At 39.0% G+C, this 19,765-nt stretch overlaps 5 protein-coding genes across 5 annotated transcripts; 4 read left to right on the forward strand and 1 right to left on the reverse strand.

Annotated features, from left to right (window-relative positions):
* The first annotated feature begins 219 nt into the window (after positions 1–219).
* LOC116303218 (uncharacterized) lies at positions 220–1,365 on the forward strand. Its single transcript, XM_031712719.2, has one exon. The coding sequence runs from the start codon at positions 220–222 to the stop codon at positions 1,363–1,365; it is 1,146 nt and encodes a 381-aa protein (XP_031568579.2).
* Positions 1,366–1,476: 111 nt separating this feature from the next.
* Positions 1,477–3,228, forward strand: LOC148912075 (uncharacterized). The gene has a single exon (XM_089027940.1). The coding sequence runs from the start codon at positions 1,477–1,479 to the stop codon at positions 3,226–3,228; it is 1,752 nt and encodes a 583-aa protein (XP_088884066.1).
* Positions 3,229–5,575: 2,347 nt separating this feature from the next.
* LOC116308572 (uncharacterized) lies at positions 5,576–5,964 on the reverse strand. The gene is made up of 2 exons (XM_089027941.1): positions 5,757–5,964; positions 5,576–5,676 (listed from the first exon to the last, which is right to left on the reverse strand). Exons 1-2 carry the CDS (start codon positions 5,962–5,964, stop codon positions 5,576–5,578), a joined length of 309 nt encoding a protein of 102 aa, XP_088884067.1.
* Positions 5,965–11,064: 5,100 nt separating this feature from the next.
* LOC116303219 (ATP-binding cassette sub-family C member 4-like) lies at positions 11,065–15,295 on the forward strand. Its single transcript, XM_089027942.1, has 4 exons — positions 11,065–11,201; positions 11,278–11,452; positions 12,543–12,922; positions 14,041–15,295. Exons 1-4 carry the CDS (start codon positions 11,065–11,067, stop codon positions 15,293–15,295), a joined length of 1,947 nt encoding a protein of 648 aa, XP_088884068.1.
* A 1,422-nt stretch (positions 15,296–16,717) lies between these two features.
* LOC148912076 (ATP-binding cassette sub-family C member 4-like) lies at positions 16,718–19,121 on the forward strand. Its single transcript, XM_089027943.1, has 2 exons — positions 16,718–17,067; positions 18,212–19,121. Exons 1-2 carry the CDS (start codon positions 16,718–16,720, stop codon positions 18,615–18,617), a joined length of 756 nt encoding a protein of 251 aa, XP_088884069.1. The 3' UTR covers positions 18,618–19,121.
* The last annotated feature ends 644 nt before the right edge of the window (positions 19,122–19,765 follow it).

Below are 19,765 nucleotides of genomic sequence, written 5' to 3' on the forward strand. Positions count from 1 at the left end.
TCTATCACGAGAATTATCAACCCAAACGACAAAAAAACTTGCTTGTTTTCTGTAAAGAACGAAGTAAGGGAGTTGATAAATCCACTGCAAGTCAGAAGGCTACTGGAAGCCGATTTCTTCGAGAAACAGACACGTGGAACGCCCTTGTCTCAAGATGACAGAAAGTTTCTAACAAGGATGGAGGAAAGTATTTGGTAAGCACCGGACGGCCATTACCAGATGCCTTTACCGTTTCGAGAATCGGAACCGCGTTTACAGAATAACAAAACCCTCGCCCTGCGTCGACTTAGCAAACTAAAGTCTCGCCTAGAGAATGACAGTAAACAACACAGAGATTATACATCCTTTATGAACGATCTTATCGGAAAAGGATACGCGGAGAAAGTTCCCCAAGAAGATGGAGACGAAGAAGACAAGGTGTGGTATATACCGCATCATGCGGTATACAACCCTCAAAAACCCGACAAAGTTCGCGTGGTTTTTGACTGCAGCGCAAAGTATAACGGTCATTCTTTGAACGAACACTTGTTGCAAGGCCCAGATATGACTGGTAGGAGTGGTCTGGTAGGAGTCTTATGTCGATTCAGACAGGAACAGGTTGCATTTTCCTGCGATATAGAATCAATGTTTCACCAATTCAGAGTAGACGAGCACCACCGAAACTTCTTAAGATTCCTCTGGTGGGAGGACGGAGATACCACCAAGGAACCAGCAACGGACAGAATGACTGTGCACCTATTCGGTGCAGCGTCTTCCTCCGGGTGTGCCAACTACGGATTGAAGAAAACGGCAGATGATTACGAGGAAGAGATCGGTAGTGAAGGTGCCAACTTCATTAGAAGAAATTTCTACGTGGACGACGGGTTGAAGTCTGTAGCTAGAGAGGACGAAGCAATAAAGCTAATTCAAGATAGTCAGTTGATGTGCGCAAAGGGCGGCCTACGACTTCACAAGTTCACCTCCAACTCAAAGAGGGCAATACAGTCAGTGTTGCCTGCGGATAGGTCAAAGGAACTGAAGGAACTAGACCTACTTAATGATACGCTGCCAGTAGAACGTACTCTGGGACTTCACTGGTGCGTGGAGACAGACACTTTCCAGTTCAGGATAATACTTCAAGACAGACCTCTCACGCGCAGAGTAATACTCGCTACGGTGAGTTCCGTTTATGACCCCCTCGGGTTTGTCGCACCAGTACTGTTGGTAGGAAGACAGATCCTCCAAGAGCTGTGCAAGGAGAAATCTGATTGGGACGATCCCGTTCCTGAGACGCTGCGCGTTCGATGGGAAGGGTGGAGGAGAGATCTAACGACGCTGAAAGACCTCAAGATCCAACGTTGTTACAGACCAGCAGACTTTGGATAAATAAAGAGCATCGAATTACACCACTTTTCGGATGCCAGCTACTCGGGATACGGTCAATGCTCCTACCTGCGATTGGTCAACGAGAACGACGAAGTCCATTGTTCGTTTATAATGGGCAAGGCGCGAGTCATCCCTCTAAAACCCATGACTATACCACGACTGGAGCTGACAGCGGCATTGACATCTGTAAGAATCAGTACTAAACTACAAGAAGAGCTCGAATACAGTAACATTACAGAATTCTACTGGACAGACAGTCAAGTGGTTTTAGGGTACATTTGCAACGACGCACAGCGATTTCACGTATTCGTCTCAAACAGAGGACAGCAAATCAGAGACCATAGTTCTCCCGACCAATGGAGCTATGTACGTACAAACGAGAATCCAGCGGACGCCGCCTCACGGGGTATCACCGCCCGGGAACTAGTTCATGATTCAAGATGGTTGACAGGACCTAACTTCCTGTGGAAGGCACAGGTCAAGCCTCTAGAGGAACAAGCAGAAGTCACCCCCGTACTCTCTGACGACGACCCAGAAGTAAAGAAGGAGTCGCAAGTCTTCTCAACATCGACAAAGGAGGTCATGAAATTTGCGACGATCCTCGAACGTCTAGAAAGATTCTCTAGCTGGCACAAGGCTAAAACAGCAGTGGCGTTGTGCCTGAGATACATCAACAAGTTGCGCGACAAGGCAAGTGGTAAGAACGATAAACAACCCCCACAGTTTGCAGAGCGTACGTTTAAGAAGATAGACCAGCCGCTGACAGTTGAAGAGCTGCGTCAAGCTGAAAACAAGATTATCAAGCTTGTGCAAGTGACAGCTTATTCAAACGAGCTGCGAGTTCTACGCTCACTTAAGGTGACCGACGCCGAGACGACGAGAGAGAAGGCAAGAAGGCGAAACAAATCCATGAAGAAATGCAGTCAGTTATACCGACTAGATCCTTTCGTAGACGCCGATGGAATCTTGAGAGTCGGCGGTCGCATCCGGCGTGCAAATGTATCCAACAAACTCAAGCATCCTATTATCCTGCCACGAAAGGGACATGTTACACACCTAATAATCAGACACCACCACGAAATAGTCGAACACCAAGGCCGAGGAATCACGATGAACCAGATACGAGCTACAGGCGTATGGATTATCGGTGGGAATTCTGCCGTAGCGCAGTACCTTTACAGATGCGTAAAATGCCGTAAACTTCGTGGTAGCGTACAAGAACAGCGAATGGCCGACCTGCCTACGGATAGGGTAGAACCCTCGCCCCCATTTACCTTTTGCGCGGTAGACTATTTCGGTCCGTGGGCAATAAAGGAAAGGCGCAAGGAAATGAAGCGTTACGGAGTATTATTTACTTGTATGGCATCACGCGCAGTCCACCTCGAGAACGCCAACGCATTGGATACAGACGCGTTCATAAACGCATTGCGCCGCTTTATCGCCAGACGAGGGCCTGTCAGACAAATAAGGTCCGACCAAGGAACTAATTTTGTTGGGGCTAAAGGAGAGCTAAAGGACGCCCTCGAGGAAATGGATCAGTCTAAGATCCACCGGTTCTTGCTAGAGAAAGGCTGTGACTGGACAAGTTTTAAGATGAACGTATCCGCAGCCAGCCATATGGGCGGAGCCTGGGAGAGGCAGATAAGGACAACCCGCAACGTTCTCAACTCAATGCTCGAGAACTCTGGACAACAGCTAGACGACGAGTCCTTAAGAACTTTCCTTTGTGCCGACATGTACCTTAAACGCAGATGGCGCAGAGTACAGTTTCTTGCAAATGAGTTTTGGAATCGCTGGAAGGGAGAATTCCTCCAGTCGCTCCAGCAAAGGCAGAAGTGGTTGCCCAGGAAGAATAGAAGATGACGATTCCCCGACGAGGAGCCTTATCGATGGACTATAAACGTTTAAAGATTGAGTTTAGATAAAGAATGAACTTTAGTTTGAACAGTTTTTCACGTTTGATTGATTGTAAATACCAGTAGGGTATTTAGAGGAGCCATGTAGCTGCATACCGCGACAGTCGTGACGTCATCACCGGCGGACGGCGTGGTTAGAAGCCAACGTCGTTCGACGGTGAGACACACGGTTTTTCTCATCTGTAGTTTAGAACGAAATTTGGCTCTAATAAAGAACAATGTAAAACGTAAAACGCTTGAATTCAATTATTACATTATATTTGATTGATTTTAACTGAAAAACGAGGGACAATAGGGAAGAGAGGGAAAAAAGGGGATTTCAAAGAGGTATGTTCACCCTCAAGATCTATTTGTACATTTACATTATATTTATAACACACTAAATATCTAACGGGATAGTGGTAACCCCATCTTCCAATACTTTACGTTTGGGGTAGAAGTAGGAAAACCCATCCCGCGTCTGGGTGTACGTGTACATCCTATTATTGACTACCCTGAAACCCTTGTTGATACTCGAATTGCTTCGCTGGGTTAATAATACATTTAAGTACTTCTCTTTGTTAATTTCATTCGTCTTCTTGTTAACCCCTTTACAACTAAACTTATCATAACCTCCAAAACGATAATAAGTTTTAGAACTCAAATAAATAATCCCTTCCCCAGACCACTCTTCCTTAAACAACCCCGGCGTTCTTTTATCATAGGCTTTGTTCTCCGGAGTATCTGTAGGAGGGAACCAGTTGTGTTTATCCGATTCGAAATCCTCCCTCAACTCTGGTTTCACCAAACTTTCCACATTCTCCCCAGAAATCGCTATATATGCAGAATCAGTATCCATCTCGCAATACTGATAACCACTCCGATCTAAATATCTATCTAAAAAATCATAAAATTCTAGCATTCTTAGCTTGGCATATTGGTAAACAAAGATTCCTATCTGCATGGGAAGGTTTAGACTTATCCTCTTTTTGGCCGACTGGACTTCATACGTATCGTCATCAATAACTTCCAACTGACGGAAGAAAGCTGTTGACTAAACAGGAGGTCTTGGTCTCATCACAAAACTTGATTTCTCTGTGTCGCTCTTGGTCTGTGATGGTCTTGCCATAACTAGAATTTCCCACCTGTATAAAGACGTTGATATGAGTGTCATATATTTATCGCGTCAAACAACACTTATTTTGTAGTTTGTAGAAAAAACTTACCAGTTTCATAGTATCCGCAATGATGGCTTTGTTGGGGTCTCTATCACCATCCCTTCTAGCGTTGGACACCGCTTCTCCAAAAGGCTTGAAGCATGGACTCGGTGTATATTCCACTATCTGGTAGATGTGCGTGACTTGTAAACCATGCTCCAGATACCATTTCAACAAGGGGGTGGCCAGCAAAACTTCTTTGCCAAAGTAACTTCCAATAAGACTTCTGCGCGGACGAGGCATGATTTTGTTTTCCTCAGCATATCTCTCATATCTCAATTCGGCCATAGGTTTCTTTCGTCTCTTGTTTACTTCTTTCCCTTTGGTTAAATGACAGTCATGGACGTGCCAGAAACAACCTAGAGTTTGAAAAATAACAGTAAATAGATAGTAAAAAATTCGATAACCACAGGGAACCCATTTACAGGAGTATGATAAACCATGACATACCCAAGTTCTAACTTACCGTGAAATTGAAAGACAGTTTGGCTGGGACCATGGAACCCATTCACAGGCAGTCTTTCTAGCACCAATCCTTTTCTCGGTATCGTTGACTTGATGTCGGATGCGGATACCCCGTGCTTCAGCCTCCCACTCCAACCACTCCGTCGCCATCTTGACTGAACTTTCTTTCTTAAACCCTGTCTCTTTTCTTCTTCTCCTGAATGTCTCCGTTGGCATATCTTGCATGATTGCCCAGAGGTAGAGCGCGTTGGCATCATATTCCACGATCTTCTGACAAGTTTTGGCTTCTTTACCTTGTTTTTTTCGTGGTAGCGGTGAAATATGATGCTTGGTCCACCCACCATATTCTTTTTGAACAGATAGTACAGATCTTTGTTTTTCTCATCAAACAAAGAGAAGAAGATGTCTGGTTCCAAAGTCATGAAGAGATAGGTCAGCGTCACGCCAGCGATGGAAATAACTTGTCTCAGCATGTCGATTTCCTCGTCTTTCCAGAACGCACACATCTTCTCCAAAGCTCCACAGAAAGGCTGGACATCCAGGTTGTCAACCAAACCAGGAAATCTTGGAAACACTGCATGTTATTCTCTTGCCAGACGTGATGGCAATATTGATCATCATCTTGGGTGATATTCAGTTACTGTTGGTGAGGGCGGAGTAGAAAGCTTCATGGGGAGGAAGAGCTGGGTAGTCAAGCTTGTCCAGGGAATCCATCCACCCATAGGGAAAGAACCCTAAAAATATTTAACAAAATCATAGTTTAGTGTTAGGAAATCCTTAATGACATGAAACCGTAAAAGTCATAATTACCAACCTTTAGTTTGAGGGCATTCATAGGCTTTGAGAAACTTCTCGTAACTGAACCCTGGCGCGAGGAAGTTGGTCACATCCAAGAACTTGAGATGTTCGGTCTTGAGGCACATAAAGTTGTTGTTTCTTTTTACTGCAAATTTGACTTGTTCGTGCTCCGTCAGGACGGGAAACAGAAACTCTTTGGCAGCGTTCAAGTCGTATTTCCCCATCCTCTACCATGTTTTAACCTGTTTTATTTATCAAAATTCTCTCCTTGGGCCATGCAAAGTCCCATTTCTAAACTCAACCTTTGAAAAAGACACTATGATACAGAATAACTCATTGCTGAAGAGAGACAAGCTGTACAGACGCACAAAAAAACACAAGAAAAATTATCTTTTATTGCAAGTGAAGAGCAAGAATCGTGCCAATTATTGTAAGCAGCAGTCATTCAAAACTGTAAGAAGCCAGTGCAGTGACACAGCTGGTAACGGTGTTGATCCTGTGTCATGGTTCTGGTACAAGATTCCAGTATGATTCTTCAAATTTTCATAAGATGTGCACAGTTTGCCTTGTCTCTGATGTGTTTAATATCTTTTGTTGTTAAAAAGATGTGTGTTTGTGTGTGCTATAGTGGTACATTTGTTACCAATAATATTTAATCTTCTATTTTTTCCCAAATTCTTTATGACACAATATTTGATGGTAGTATTAGTGTATATTTCTTGCTCTTTGAGGTGGGAACATTTTTATTCCTTATGTTCTACATTTAGACTGCTGTATCTTAGTTGAAGAGGTATTCAGTGAACTATTAATTCCTAGTATGAACTTTTTATAAATGTATACTGAATGTAAAGCCTGGTCATAATAATTGTGTGTACGATAATTGCAATAATCAAAACTACACTCACCCCAACGATCGCACTTCACAACAAACTTCAACACTTGGATTCAAACCACTGATCAGCTGTTATCTTAAGCCCTGCTACTTATGCTCAGGGTTGGGGGGGGGGGGGGGGGGTAGAGAATTTGGAGGAGATGCTTGTCAAAAATGTTGAAAATGGCTTCTAAAATAATGATTTTTACCCCCAAAAAGGTACAAACTATCTATGAGTGCTAAGTGACAGAAGGGAGGTAATAATCCTAAATTTCAACTGTCAGTTTGGCTTTCATTTTTTCATTTCATTTTTTTGCAAAGAAACCACCAAACCCCCTGGGATATAATAAACGATCCGTCCCTTATGAAAAGCTGCATACAGTATGTTCATGTAAAATGTTGTCTTTTCCCCATGTCCTTTTATTTGCTTGACTTCTTATTTTAAATCTAGTAATAGTTTATGGTTGAATCATCTATTTTGTATGAATAATGTTTGTCTTTGTTGCTCAGTTGTTTTCATCTCTGCCCGCATCTCTGAGTATTATGTGGGAGCCCTGACATAACACCCTGGTCCTGATATAACAACTTGTGCAGCAATCGTAGAGATTATAAAAACATTATGCATCACAGGAAAGTTTCAGTGACATTGTTATCTACTTGTTGATACTTAGAAATCGCTCGAATTATGAAAAACAACCACAACAACTTTCAAATACACTTTCCATTCGTATTTATTCAACTTCATATATTTAATCGCGAAACACGTCAGTTTAACATTTGAGTTCTAAAAAGAACCAAAATTAAATATGAGCTCGCCCAACCTGGAATATAAGATCATATTTCATGGATTAAAATCATTTTAGGATAGGAATAGGAAAGTACAACATGGATAATACAAGCTTTACTGTACGACTTTTGTGTGTTTAGAATAAGGTGGCAAAATATTATCTACAGATAGAGTACAAACACTAAAAGTGTGCAAATTAAACAATAGAAAACAATAATAATTTAACAGTATTTAGTGGTATTTATATTACACACTTATAGTGTTTGTACTCTACTCTGGGGTAGTTTATGTTATTTATGTAAATAATTAATTTTGAATTCGATGACTTTTGATTTTTTGATTCACTCTTATCAAGTTAATTATTCACATATTTACCTTTTGCAAGTCTGTCCTTGTTGACTTATGATTTGTGCAAAACATGGTGTCAAACCCAAGGAAACGTTTTTCCAACTTCAAACAGATTGAGGAGCAGTTGTGCAAAAGGTTTCTTCACGAAACTCAGCAAATACAAAGATGAATATCTTGGTTCCTTAACCTCCTTTTGTGATGCCATACATCAAATCTTTAAGTCATCAAGGTCTTAAAATATTCTTGTGTGTCGTCTTTTTTCGAGTGGCTCTTGGAAAGGTACTTAGAAAAGAAAAATTCAATAACCAAAGATCTTTTTCGTTAAAAGCATCAAAGTAAGTGAAAAAACATTTTCGAAGGACCCCTTTACCCATATGAGTGGTTCATAAAGCAATATCTTTGAAATTTTTGGGGGGAAAAACGGGAAGATTAACACGAGCGTTTACTCTTTCCTCTTGGCCGCCATTGTGAAATCGCTGAACCGCGGCGTGACGTCATACCGTCATACATGATTCATTCATTGATTACCTTGAAGACGTCTCCTCCCTCCTGGGAGATCTGCTTCACTGTTTCGGAAACAGGTAAGCCATAGATTATCTTTGAAAGCACGATTGTTTTAAAGGTTGATCGATCTCTTCCTGTCCATAGCCCTCTTTCCTTAAACCCATGATCACATAAGAACAGTTTGTTAGCTTCACATAATCTGGTCTTAACGTGGTAGGAACATTCGCAATTGGATGACAAGGTAACACTAAGTATTGTTAGATATTCGTATTGATTAATATTAAGAGGCTGTCCGCGTAAGAGCGGATAAGGCAAAAATTGGCCCATCACCAATTTTCCTGATTTTCTCAGTAAAAGTCAACTATTATATTCAACGAACATTTATCACATTTATTTGGATCAATTCGGATTTTTAGGTACTTTACGAGACGGTTTTCGATCACACCTCAAAACTTGCAAATTGACCATTGGGAAAGCTGCGATTAGGCTGTACATATCGGGCGCTGCCAAAAATTTATTACTAACTTAAATCAACTGATGATTTTACACATGAATTTCACAACTTTTGGTTATAATTTAAAGTTTTAACGTTTAAATTTAATAACATTTTCACTGAGATATGATAATTTAAAAATATATGCTAAAATTTGAAAAAAGCGTTAGGCGCTAAAATACCTGCAGTTGAAGGCGATTTTCTCGAAAGTGTAGGACCTAACCTAGAGTTTAGTCTATTATAGCTCAAATGCACTAAGACCAGTCTACAAACTTATGAAATAAAATTGTAGGTACTCTTGTTTACGTGCCGCATGACAAGAAGTATGCAATACATTAAATTTCGCCAGGTTGAGCAAAACGGATAATTGACGGAGCGATGAAAAAAGACCAAGTTTGGAACCAAAACTAACTGAATATATCACCCAAGTCATTAAATACCAGTTTTGTGTTTAAGTAAGCATTTTGAGTCTTTTTAAGCATTTTAAGCCGTTTTTTAAAACGATATTGATTTTGTATTAGTACAATATGCAAATTATATTCAAAAATTTGCATCAAACAACACGAAAGCGTGAAGTTTTAATTTTTTTCGAACGTAAATTTTATAGGAATGAAAACGCTTTTTACTTTACAAATCAGTAATCAGTCGCTCCGCTTACAACTTTTAAAAAAAGCCGACTAGATATGACGTCCATTTGCGGACAAAATTATAAAATCATAAACACCAAAGACCAACTTGAAATAATAAAATTTGAAGCCCAAAATGTAATCATCGATGTTCAAATGACAAAATTTCAACTCCAAAACATCTGAAATGAAGTTCAAAATGCATTGTTTTGGCATAAAAAAAACAACAAAAAACGTTTGGCGACAAAAATACGAAATCAATGCGGAAAGCGAACTGAAATAGAAATTATAAAATTTAATATAAAGTCCAAAATGGCGATATCAATAACGAAAATAACGTCAATTAATATAAATACAAACGTTCAATGAACCAAAACTTGAACTCGATAGGAAACGGAAATGAGACTAGCAATGTTGAATGGACGAATGCTCATTATCGTAACACGTAATCAGTGAACTATTCAAGCTAACGAGGCCCAAAATAGTATTGAGGTACTGCATTTACTCGTTTACAGGTAAGTACCGCTCCGGATTGAACGCTGCCACATAAGCACATAAGCACTGCACCTGGGACGAAAACTATTAATAAAATTAACGTTTATAATAAGCGCGGCGGCACTTAAACGAGTAAATACGGTAACCAAAATTGTGAGAATTCCTTATTATGACAGCTTTTTCTTGAAATTTTGTTGTTGTTGTTGTTGTTGTTTTACTGTTGTAATTTTTTGTTGTTTTTTTTTGTTTTTTGTTTTGTTTTGTTTTGTTTTGTTTTGGGCACGAAATTCCTCGAAATTAGTGTGATCATATGAGGAAAACAGTTAGATAGTAAACGCTCGTGTCACTTCACCCTTGTAGCTTTCAATATAAAGCTTTGTATTCTATATCCCATACAACATTCGCGTTAATAGCGAAGCGCAACCGTGACGTCATAAAATCGAAGACAAAGGCGAAATTCAGACAAACAAACTTACAAGTTTACTTTCAGCAGATAATTTTCACAGCCGATCGCAGTTGATCTTAGTTTACATGGGTTATTATTGTAACTTTAAGTAAAAATAATAAAATCGGTTCGTATAATCCTCGTAGCGGTTAAACAGAATGCAATGTTTGTCCGAATCTTTAAGCTATTTTTAGAATCAGTGCGCTGCGCTATTATCTAATCGATCCTTACTTCTTACAAAAGAGCTTAGCCATTTTATCTCCCGTTCTGATTTTTAAGATTTCTGGACATTTGCCTGTAGAAGCTACCTTAACATGTTGCATATTTAGATTTTTTCATTGTACTGAGTAATTCTGTAAACGGTCATTGTTCTTGAAATTTATCAATTTCCAGTACACTCTATACTAGGTGGAATGCTTGTAATGTTGTTCAATATTTTCTGTTGGCAGGTATAGTTGGCATGGATTTATCAAAAGATTCTTGCTCTAAAAAACCCAAGGAAGAAGCAGGATTTTTTTCTCTTTTATCTCTGTCAACTTCCAGTACACTCTATACTAGGTGAAATGCTTGTAATATTGTTCAATATTTTCTGTTGGCAGGTATAGTTGCCATGGATTTATCAAAAGATTCTTGCTCTAAAAAACCCAAGGAAGAAGCAGGATTTTTTTCTCTTTTATTTCTATCATGGATGAACAATCTTCTATATACTGGTTATACACGGCCTTTGCAGGATAATGATTTGCACGAGTTATCAGATGATCCATTATGCCGAAGAAATAGCAGAACAAATTGACGATGCCTGGGAAGATGAGGTCATGAATGCCAAGAACAGTGGAAGACAACCTCGTCTATGGCGAGCGGTGCTTAAGATATTCCCATTGCAACAATATGTGTTAGTCCTGGTTTTGAAATTTATGCACACAGCAATGGGCATCCATATTTCCAGTTCTACTTTGGTTTTACCTCAGGACTCTCAAGGAGGATTTTCAGCATTACCAAAAGTATGCTACTCTTTCTGCTGCTGGGATCAGTGTTGCTGTATTGATTCGAGTGTTTATTTTTGCCGGCAAACATCATGATCTTCAAACAAGATCTATGGCAATAAATCTCAAAGTAGCATTGATTGGACTAATCCACAAAAAGGTATCCATTTAGCTATCTTTACAAATGTATGCTACAGTGAGGACACTCGAACCGTGAACACTTCGAGTTTTTTAGGTTATTATCTCCTAACTTTCTACCATTTCCAAACCCTCTAATATGAAGTGACACACTGAGTGATCAAAATAAACCCTTTTTCAATTACTTGGCTCAAGGGATGATGTACAGTATGCATTTTTTTAAGGGACAAAAATAAAATACCCTGTTATAACGGTTCGAGTGTCCTCAAAGCAAAGAGGTACTCCACCCCAATTCACTTTAAAATAAGATATTTATCGTAATGAAGCACATTCAATTGTTTAAGAATAAAAAAGGTAATTGAAGAGATCTAGATGAACTGAGTTTAGTAATAAAACAGCAACTACCTGCCGCTCTACTGTTCCATGCCGACAGTATTTTGCAACCATTTTTTTTTTTCAATCTTTGAAGCTCAATTACACCAAACCTATTGGGCATTTAGCCAGCCAAACTAATTTGTCAACGTATTTCTCAAATAGTACCTTTATTTAAAAGTGGGCCCATTCCAGGAATTGAGAGCCCCGTTATAAAAGGTACGAAATACAGTTTGAAACAGGCACGGAACCATTCAATTGAATGAAAGAAAGTGTGGTCACCATGGCATCTCGACCACTTGCACAAGGCATGACAGTGTCGTGGACTTCCTGCTCCACTTGTATATCAATAACTGCAGCTTATCGTTACCTACACATCAACATCTACAAATGTCTTCCCTAGAAGACCCCAAGCGATCTATGCGAAACGCTTTCAAACACGGTACCGGGCCAAACCTATGCGTAGATTCCTTTCCCGCGGCGACCCTACAGTTCCTGGTTACATTTAATTTAAGATTCTAAGCTAAGCCATGAAAAATGCACGTCAATTCAGAAACACCTTAAAGAGTCGCCGTTAGACGGATTTTCACCGCAGACTTTGCAAAACGAAAGGAGGAGGTCAGGGGGTATGCTCCCAATTCCTTTTCAAGGATTTAGGTATGTGCTTTCATTTGTAGCTAGTGTAAAATAAGATCAATAACACAACAAATAAATACTCTGCTTTGCTATTCAATTTACAGGTTCTGCAATCACAACGCTACATCCTGTCTGCAGTCACAACGGGTCACATCCAAAACCTCATATCAAGTGATGTGCAAAGAATGGAAGAGTCGTACATGGTGATATCATCCTTGATAATGACGCCATTCAATATTGTCATGTCATTGGGCGTGTTGCTTTTATTCATTGGTTGGCAGTCTTTATGTGGTGTTATACTCCTTCTCTTTTTTGTTATTCTCTCCTTTTCTATGGCCAAAAAGTACGCCACGTTGCGTAGAAAGCAAGCTGAGTTGACAGATCAGCGCCTAGGTATTTTGCACGAAATCGTCTCAGGGATTCGAGCTGTAAAGACTTACGCTTGGGAACAGAGTTTTATGAACTTGATTAAAGTTGTAAGAAGGTAAGTTGACTTGTATATATTGCTGTAATCCGATCTCAAACTTAAAAAAAAAAGCAAGATTCTGTGAGACGACATTTTTAGTATTTAAAATTAAAAATGCTTCATGAATTTCAGGGAGTCTAGAAAAATGGATTTTGCACAATAATTTCGTAACAGTTTTCTCACTGAAAACCATTGTTTCCTGAGGGACGCTTAACAGTTAACATTGCTCTTTATTGAATAGTAATGAGGGCAATTTAGACTTAATTTCCCTCATTACTATTCAGGAAGTACGGTCCCTCATGTAACAATCATTGTCAAGAACCATGCCCTTTTAATTTGGCCACATTAAGGTGGACAAATTTATTCTCGTTGGCTTCGCAAAAATATAGTGCGCCAATACTTGGAAATAGATATGTGAGAACGTCAAGACAATCCATTCAATGATACTGTTTGTACAGCGCGTAGTTTTATATGCTTCAAATTTTTGATCAAATTTTCAAGCGGCGCCATAACTTTTTTTGTACTCTAAACTTTCTATCCAAATTTATACGCAGGCTGCAATAGTACTAGATGGTAAGATTCTGAAAATTTCAGAAAAATGGTACCTGAGAAAAATCAGAAAAAAGCCAAAAACCAAAAATAGCACTGTTTGATTTTCGGTCGTAATAGGCTAAACACTTGAAAAATTTTTAAATAAATACTCTGTTAGAAGCTAGGATAATCAAAACACAATATATGAAAAATCCACTTAAATTAACGCACTAGTTTTGCGAAGCGAGCGAGAATAAAATCGTCCAAAATTCGCTCTGAATTAGTTTGGATCCACCTTTAGCATTCACCAAATCCTGATTTCTCTGTATTCCTGAACTAATTGCTATGATTAATTGCACATTGTACACATGTAACAACTTACTTATTAGCATGGATTCCCCTCGAAATGGTGGAAGATAAAAAACAACCTGAATAGACAAATGATAGGGAGATAAGATAAATACACCCAAAATAGTATGAGCTGGAGGTAACAATAATCGAAAATTCTAGCCGGTATCAATTGAGCCTCTATTTCCCAGTTTTTGACAATTTTCCTTTCAAATCAGGCTTGCATTTCACGTCATGCAGTTCTTTATCTTTTTCAGGAAAGAAATTGACTACGTCGTTCGCAAAACCATATTCTACTCACTAAATAATTCAGCCGAAGATGCTCTCAATGACGTCACAACGCTAATAGCCATAGTAGCATTGATTTACTCAGGAATTCATCTTTTTTCCTATCATATATTTACTATGGCTACGATATTTCAAAATCTAGCTAATTGTATGGCTTATAACATCGATTACTGCTATCGTTATATTCAAGATATAAAAATCTCATTGCAGAGAATAGAAAAGTTCTTGTTAGAAAAAGACTTGGATTTTGAACTAGAACTCAGTCCTTTTGAAGCTTCAGATCAAGTTTCAGGTATGACAAGCAACATCGATAACTATATGATACTAAAAGGCCTATCAGCAGCATGGAGCACTAGTCAGCAAAATGTGATTCATGATATCACTCTCAAAGTCAGTCCACATCAGTTGATGGTTATCACAGGTCCTGTTGGCAGCGGAAAGTCTTCTTTACTGATGGCTATGCAGAGAGAGATTCCCATAACATCTGGAAAAATTTCATTTCATGGTAAGATGGCTTATGTTTCACAAGTACCTTGGACATTTTCTGGGACGGTGCGTGATAATATTGTCTTTGGAAAAACCTTTGATAAGATGAAATATCAAAGGATTCTTGACCTTAGCGGTTTGCAGAAGGATATGAAAAGATTTCCAAAAGGAGATCTAAGCATGATTGGTCAACGTGGTGTCGTCCTGAGTGGTGGTCAGCGGTCTCGTGTCAGTCTAGCACGCGCAATGTATTCAGAAGCAGAGATAGTTTTACTTGACGACCCATTGAGTGCCGTGGATGCTAAAGTTGGTCAACAGATCTTTGAAAAGTGTGTTTGTGAAGAGTTGTCAGGTAGTCTTAGAATTCTAGTTACACATCAGTTGCAGTATCTTCCTCGAGCCGACTGGATAGTTATAATAAAAGATGGTCGCATTGAAGACCAAGGATCGTACGAGAAACTGAAAGCAAGAGGAACGATACAACAGGAACATATAATTGAGGTTGCTGCCAGTAACAATTCGACTGCTGATAGAGCAACTTTCATTCGAACCTCGAAACAAAAAGAACCAGATGAGAAAGAATCATGTGACCTGGTGGAAGAGGAGGAAGAGAAAGATATTGGTCACGTGACATGGCGCTTGTACTGGTCTTTCTTTAGAACTGGATCCAACAGTGTGTCTATATTAAGCTTTGCCTTCTTCTACCTATTCGTACAAGGTACTAAGAACTTTGAGTGACATTATTTCTTTTTACAAGACTTGTGCATCATTCCGAGGGTAGAACTGTTTGTATATAATAGGGGAAAGTATAGAGGCTTTACACCACCACGTGATGGCAGCCATGACAGTTGGCACAACAATAAAGTCTTTCTCCCATGGGAAACTGAATTCTTTCTCATGTAAATCAGATTAGACCAGATTCAATTGTTCCTGCCTTCTGTAATGGCTGCCATCACGTGATGATGCAAAGCCTCTATAGGGGATGCTCCTTGTTTGTCAAAAATGAACATAACCATACAACTACCGGCAACAAGCAAGCCAACAAATGACCCGGCCAAATACCCAGCAAACCATTGGACTAATCTTTAAAACCGCGCCCCTCCCCACCACGAGAAAAAACAAAAACTGACAATGTAGTTGTGTATGTGACGCAATCAACACTCCCAAAAGCGATACTGAGTCGTAACTATCTTTGTGGCAAAAAGTAAAATGTTAACTTTCCATTCTTTTGAAGGTGGTCTAGTACGAAAGTTGTCCGAATTTTAATTCGGTTAAAACTTTACTGGAATAATCCTTAAGGGTCTAATAATAACTGATTAAAGTTTGTTGTTGATATTCCGATGGGAAGTATTATAGGTTTTTAAAATTTTTAACAGAGTCTGTCTACTATAACACCAAACATCGCTCTATACATTTCTTTGTCTTTTATTTTTCATTTTTTTGATCAAAATATCCGCTAGTTTTATGCTCAGTATTGAGGAAAAGAGACGAAACAATTGATTGTTATCACAAGTAATGTGTGGTTAAGTCCCTCAGGCGACCTTTGGGCATCTATATAGATAAAATAAATCCTTAAGTTATTAATGAAGAAATGTATGGAGCGATGTTTTGGTTTTGAGTAGATGACCTCACAGACCCTATAAACATTCGTAAAAATATAATTCTTCCAGTCGGAATATCAAGAACAAACTGCAAAGCCGTGCCCTGACTTAGATTAGCCCAGAGGTTGTTTTAGGGTTCTATCTATGAGTTAACCGTGCCCTGACTTAGATCAGCCCAGAGGTTGTTTCAGGGTTTGATGCTTGTTTGGCTGCAGCTATCACCCTCTTCAGAACGTTGGTTAGATTTCTTGAAGTGGAATAGAAAGCATATTTTTCAGCTGAACTAAATTTTGGACAATTTTCGTACTAGATCCCTTATTACTTTGATATTTTTCATTTTCATACTTTTGCTTTCTCACTTTTTTCCCCCAAAGCATTCATTTTTGCTACAAGCATTTTTCAAGCATTCCTGGCTAACATGTCCTACAGCGCACAGAGGAACTCCACAACCATTTTGGAATATTTTGGGCTGGTGTGCGTATCGTTTTGTTTGGTTACCCTACGAAGCTTCCTTTCCTACTACCTCGTAATCAAGTCATCTAGAAACCTTCACGCAAACATGATGGAAGCAGTGATCAAGTCTCCAGTGCTGTTCTTTGATACCAATCCAACGGGACGAATAATGAATCGCTTTTCAAGAGACATTGGCATCATTGATGATGAGCTTCCTAGACGATATGGCACGGCTTTGCCGATTATCGTCAAGTGCCTGGGAGTGGTTGTGATGACAACAGTCATCAACTTGTGGTTTCTGCTAGTAGTAATACCACTTGTAATACTTTCTTATTATTTCTCTCGCTATTACCTCAAAACATCTCGTGAGCTGACCCGAATGGTAGCAATTCGCTACAGTCCCGTGTATTCGCACGTCACTGAAACAATAAGAGGGCTAGAAGTCATTCGTACGTCGCATAGGGAAGAATGGTTTGTCAATGAATTGATCAGGTATATATCTTATTCTATCTAATATTAGCAACGTACCCTTGGGAATAATTAAGAAATTAATTTTTGTTAACATTTATTAACATGTAATGAACATTCGTACTTTCAGACTTCAAAACCAGCACACCAAGGCTTTCTATCTGGTTGTCGCCTCGAAACAATGGTTTGCACTTCGTTTTGATATCCTGGTCGCATGTATTGTCATAGGCGTGGCCTTCATTGGTTTGTTTGCCATTGAGGACAAAGGTAGAATGCAAAATGTCATTGGTATAGAAGAGGCTGGACGTCCATGATAAACCAGCAACGTTTTAATGCAATTACTACCTATATACCAACCAATATATATACATAAAAAATGTCGTAACAATAATCTATTTCGCATACTCCCAAATTTAAGAGCATTATATAGTTACCATGCTATCAAATATGTTGAACTGTTACGACATCTCCATCATTTAATCAAAAACTCGGCAAAAACAAAACTTGGACTACTACGAATGAGAGGAAAAACAGACAAAATTCATAAGTTTTGCGGTAACATTGTGGAATGGAGGCTGTTGTAGAATGAAATCTCTCCCTACGAGTAATATATAACGTTCCGCCCCCACAGAGTCCTGTGAATATCAACATTGTGTTGCAAAGCCATCAGTAAGTCTACAAAAATGTTGTGTCTCAGAATACCTGATATATCAGTTTGTTTTTTTTTTTTCCGTACAGCTTTGGTAGGTATGCTGTTAACTCTAGCAGGATCTCTTCTTGGATTAGTTGAGTACGCACTACGCATGGCATGCGACTTAGAAAACAACATGACGTCAGTCGAGAGAGTCATGACGTACTGTTCTCTTCCATCAGAACCAGGTTACAACAGACAAGATATTAAGACAAAAACCTGGCCTGAACAGGGTATGCTTAAACTACAGGACGTGTCTCTACAGTATGTACAAAATGGGATAAAAGTGTTGGAAGATATCAACTTACTAATCCAACCAAGAGAAAAAATAGGTATCGTAGGACGTACAGGAGCAGGCAAGTCATCCTTGATAGCCGCCATTTTACGTATGCCAGAGCCTCAAGGACGGGTTCTTATTGATGGTATAGACCTGGGTACCATTAATATCCAGACTGCACGGACATCAGTAGCTGTCATATCCCAAGACGCGTTTCTTTTTTCTGGAAGTCTCAGAAGAACTTTGGATCCATTTAATAGTTTTACAGACCAACAAATCTGGACAGCACTTGAGCAGGTCCAGCTGAGTGAAATGGTGTACAACATTCCTGATCAACTAGATTACTACATAGGAGAGTTTGGAACTGGTTTCAGCGCAGGTGAGCGACAACTTCTTTGTCTTGCAAGAGCTTTACTAGAGAAACGTCAAATAATGATCATGGATGAAGCAACAGCCAACGTAGACTACAAAACTGACCCGTTAATTCAACATGTTATACGACACCAGTTCAAGAACCAAACAGGTACTAACCATAGCACATCGAATCAATACAATTATAGACTACGATAAAGTAATAGTTATGGACCGAGGTCATGTGATGGAGTACGATAATCCGGTGGTGCTTGCTGAGAATAGGGACAGCATTTTTCACGAACTTTTGAAGAATCAGGGAACATTGACCAAATAGATAAACTTACTTTTTGTACCAGCCTGCATTTTGTGTAGAGAGGGAAATCAAGAAGTTTCTTTGCCTGCTTGAGTTATTGTTTTGTTAACGCGAGTCGTGGGCCTTATTTTTAAAATGGTCTCTGGCAGACTGGTAGTATAGGAAATCATATGGTTCCAGTGAAATTTTCAACGAATTATTGCAAATTTGAGCAAGTGAGTTTTTCATTCGAGACTACTGCACTCGGTGCGCTGGGTGGGCCCGTAGGACGATAGGAATTTGCAGTCGAATTTCTCCTGAATTGAACAAGAAAACTTTACCCATATGATCTTTTTGTTATTAAGGACGGTGGTGTAGAATCATAATAGTAAAAATATTGAGTTAGGTGTGATAGTAGGGGCACATTAACGTTGACACTAATGACGTAAGCATTTTTGAATTGAATTGGTTTTGCCAATGTTCTTGAATATATATTTTTAGTTTATCACTTGATAAACGTCTACTAAATAAATGAATAAATAAATAAATCATTTACACTTGTATCGCTTCTCGCACATGTATAAACATATTCAAATTTGAGCGCTTTTCACCAAGAATGTAATTTTTCCACATAATTATAATAATATGAAAAGGAATTTACAATGATGTTCTTAATAAAATTAATATTTTAAAAATAAATATTAATGCTAAAATTTTGAATGGAAAATGGAAAGGCCTAGATTTATTAAGCCGAGTTTACACTAGAAAGTTTTGCGGCGAGTTTTTATGCGATTTTGTTCATAATAAATAATGGTAAAAAATTTACTTGTAAAGTTTTATTCAGGATACCAAGATTTTCCTAGACGAATGTCTCTTTTGAAGGATGAGACAAAAGATATTATATTTCCGAAAATTGCCACAAAAACCGCAGCAAAAATCGCCACAAAAATCGCCAGTGTAAACGGGGCTTTAACGATAGTGTCTGTGAATATTGCTTAGCGTCCAAAACCTGCTTGAAATAAAAAAGTCTAAATTTGCAATTCATAGTGTTACATTCCCTGATGCTAGGGGG

The sequence above is a fragment of the Actinia tenebrosa genome, unplaced genomic scaffold, assembly GCF_029948245.1.
Source record: "Actinia tenebrosa isolate PJP-AT-01 unplaced genomic scaffold, QUT_ActTen_1.0 PGA_scaffold12__29_contigs__length_12842862, whole genome shotgun sequence".
Taxonomy (NCBI): Eukaryota; Metazoa; Cnidaria; class Anthozoa; order Actiniaria; family Actiniidae; genus Actinia; species Actinia tenebrosa.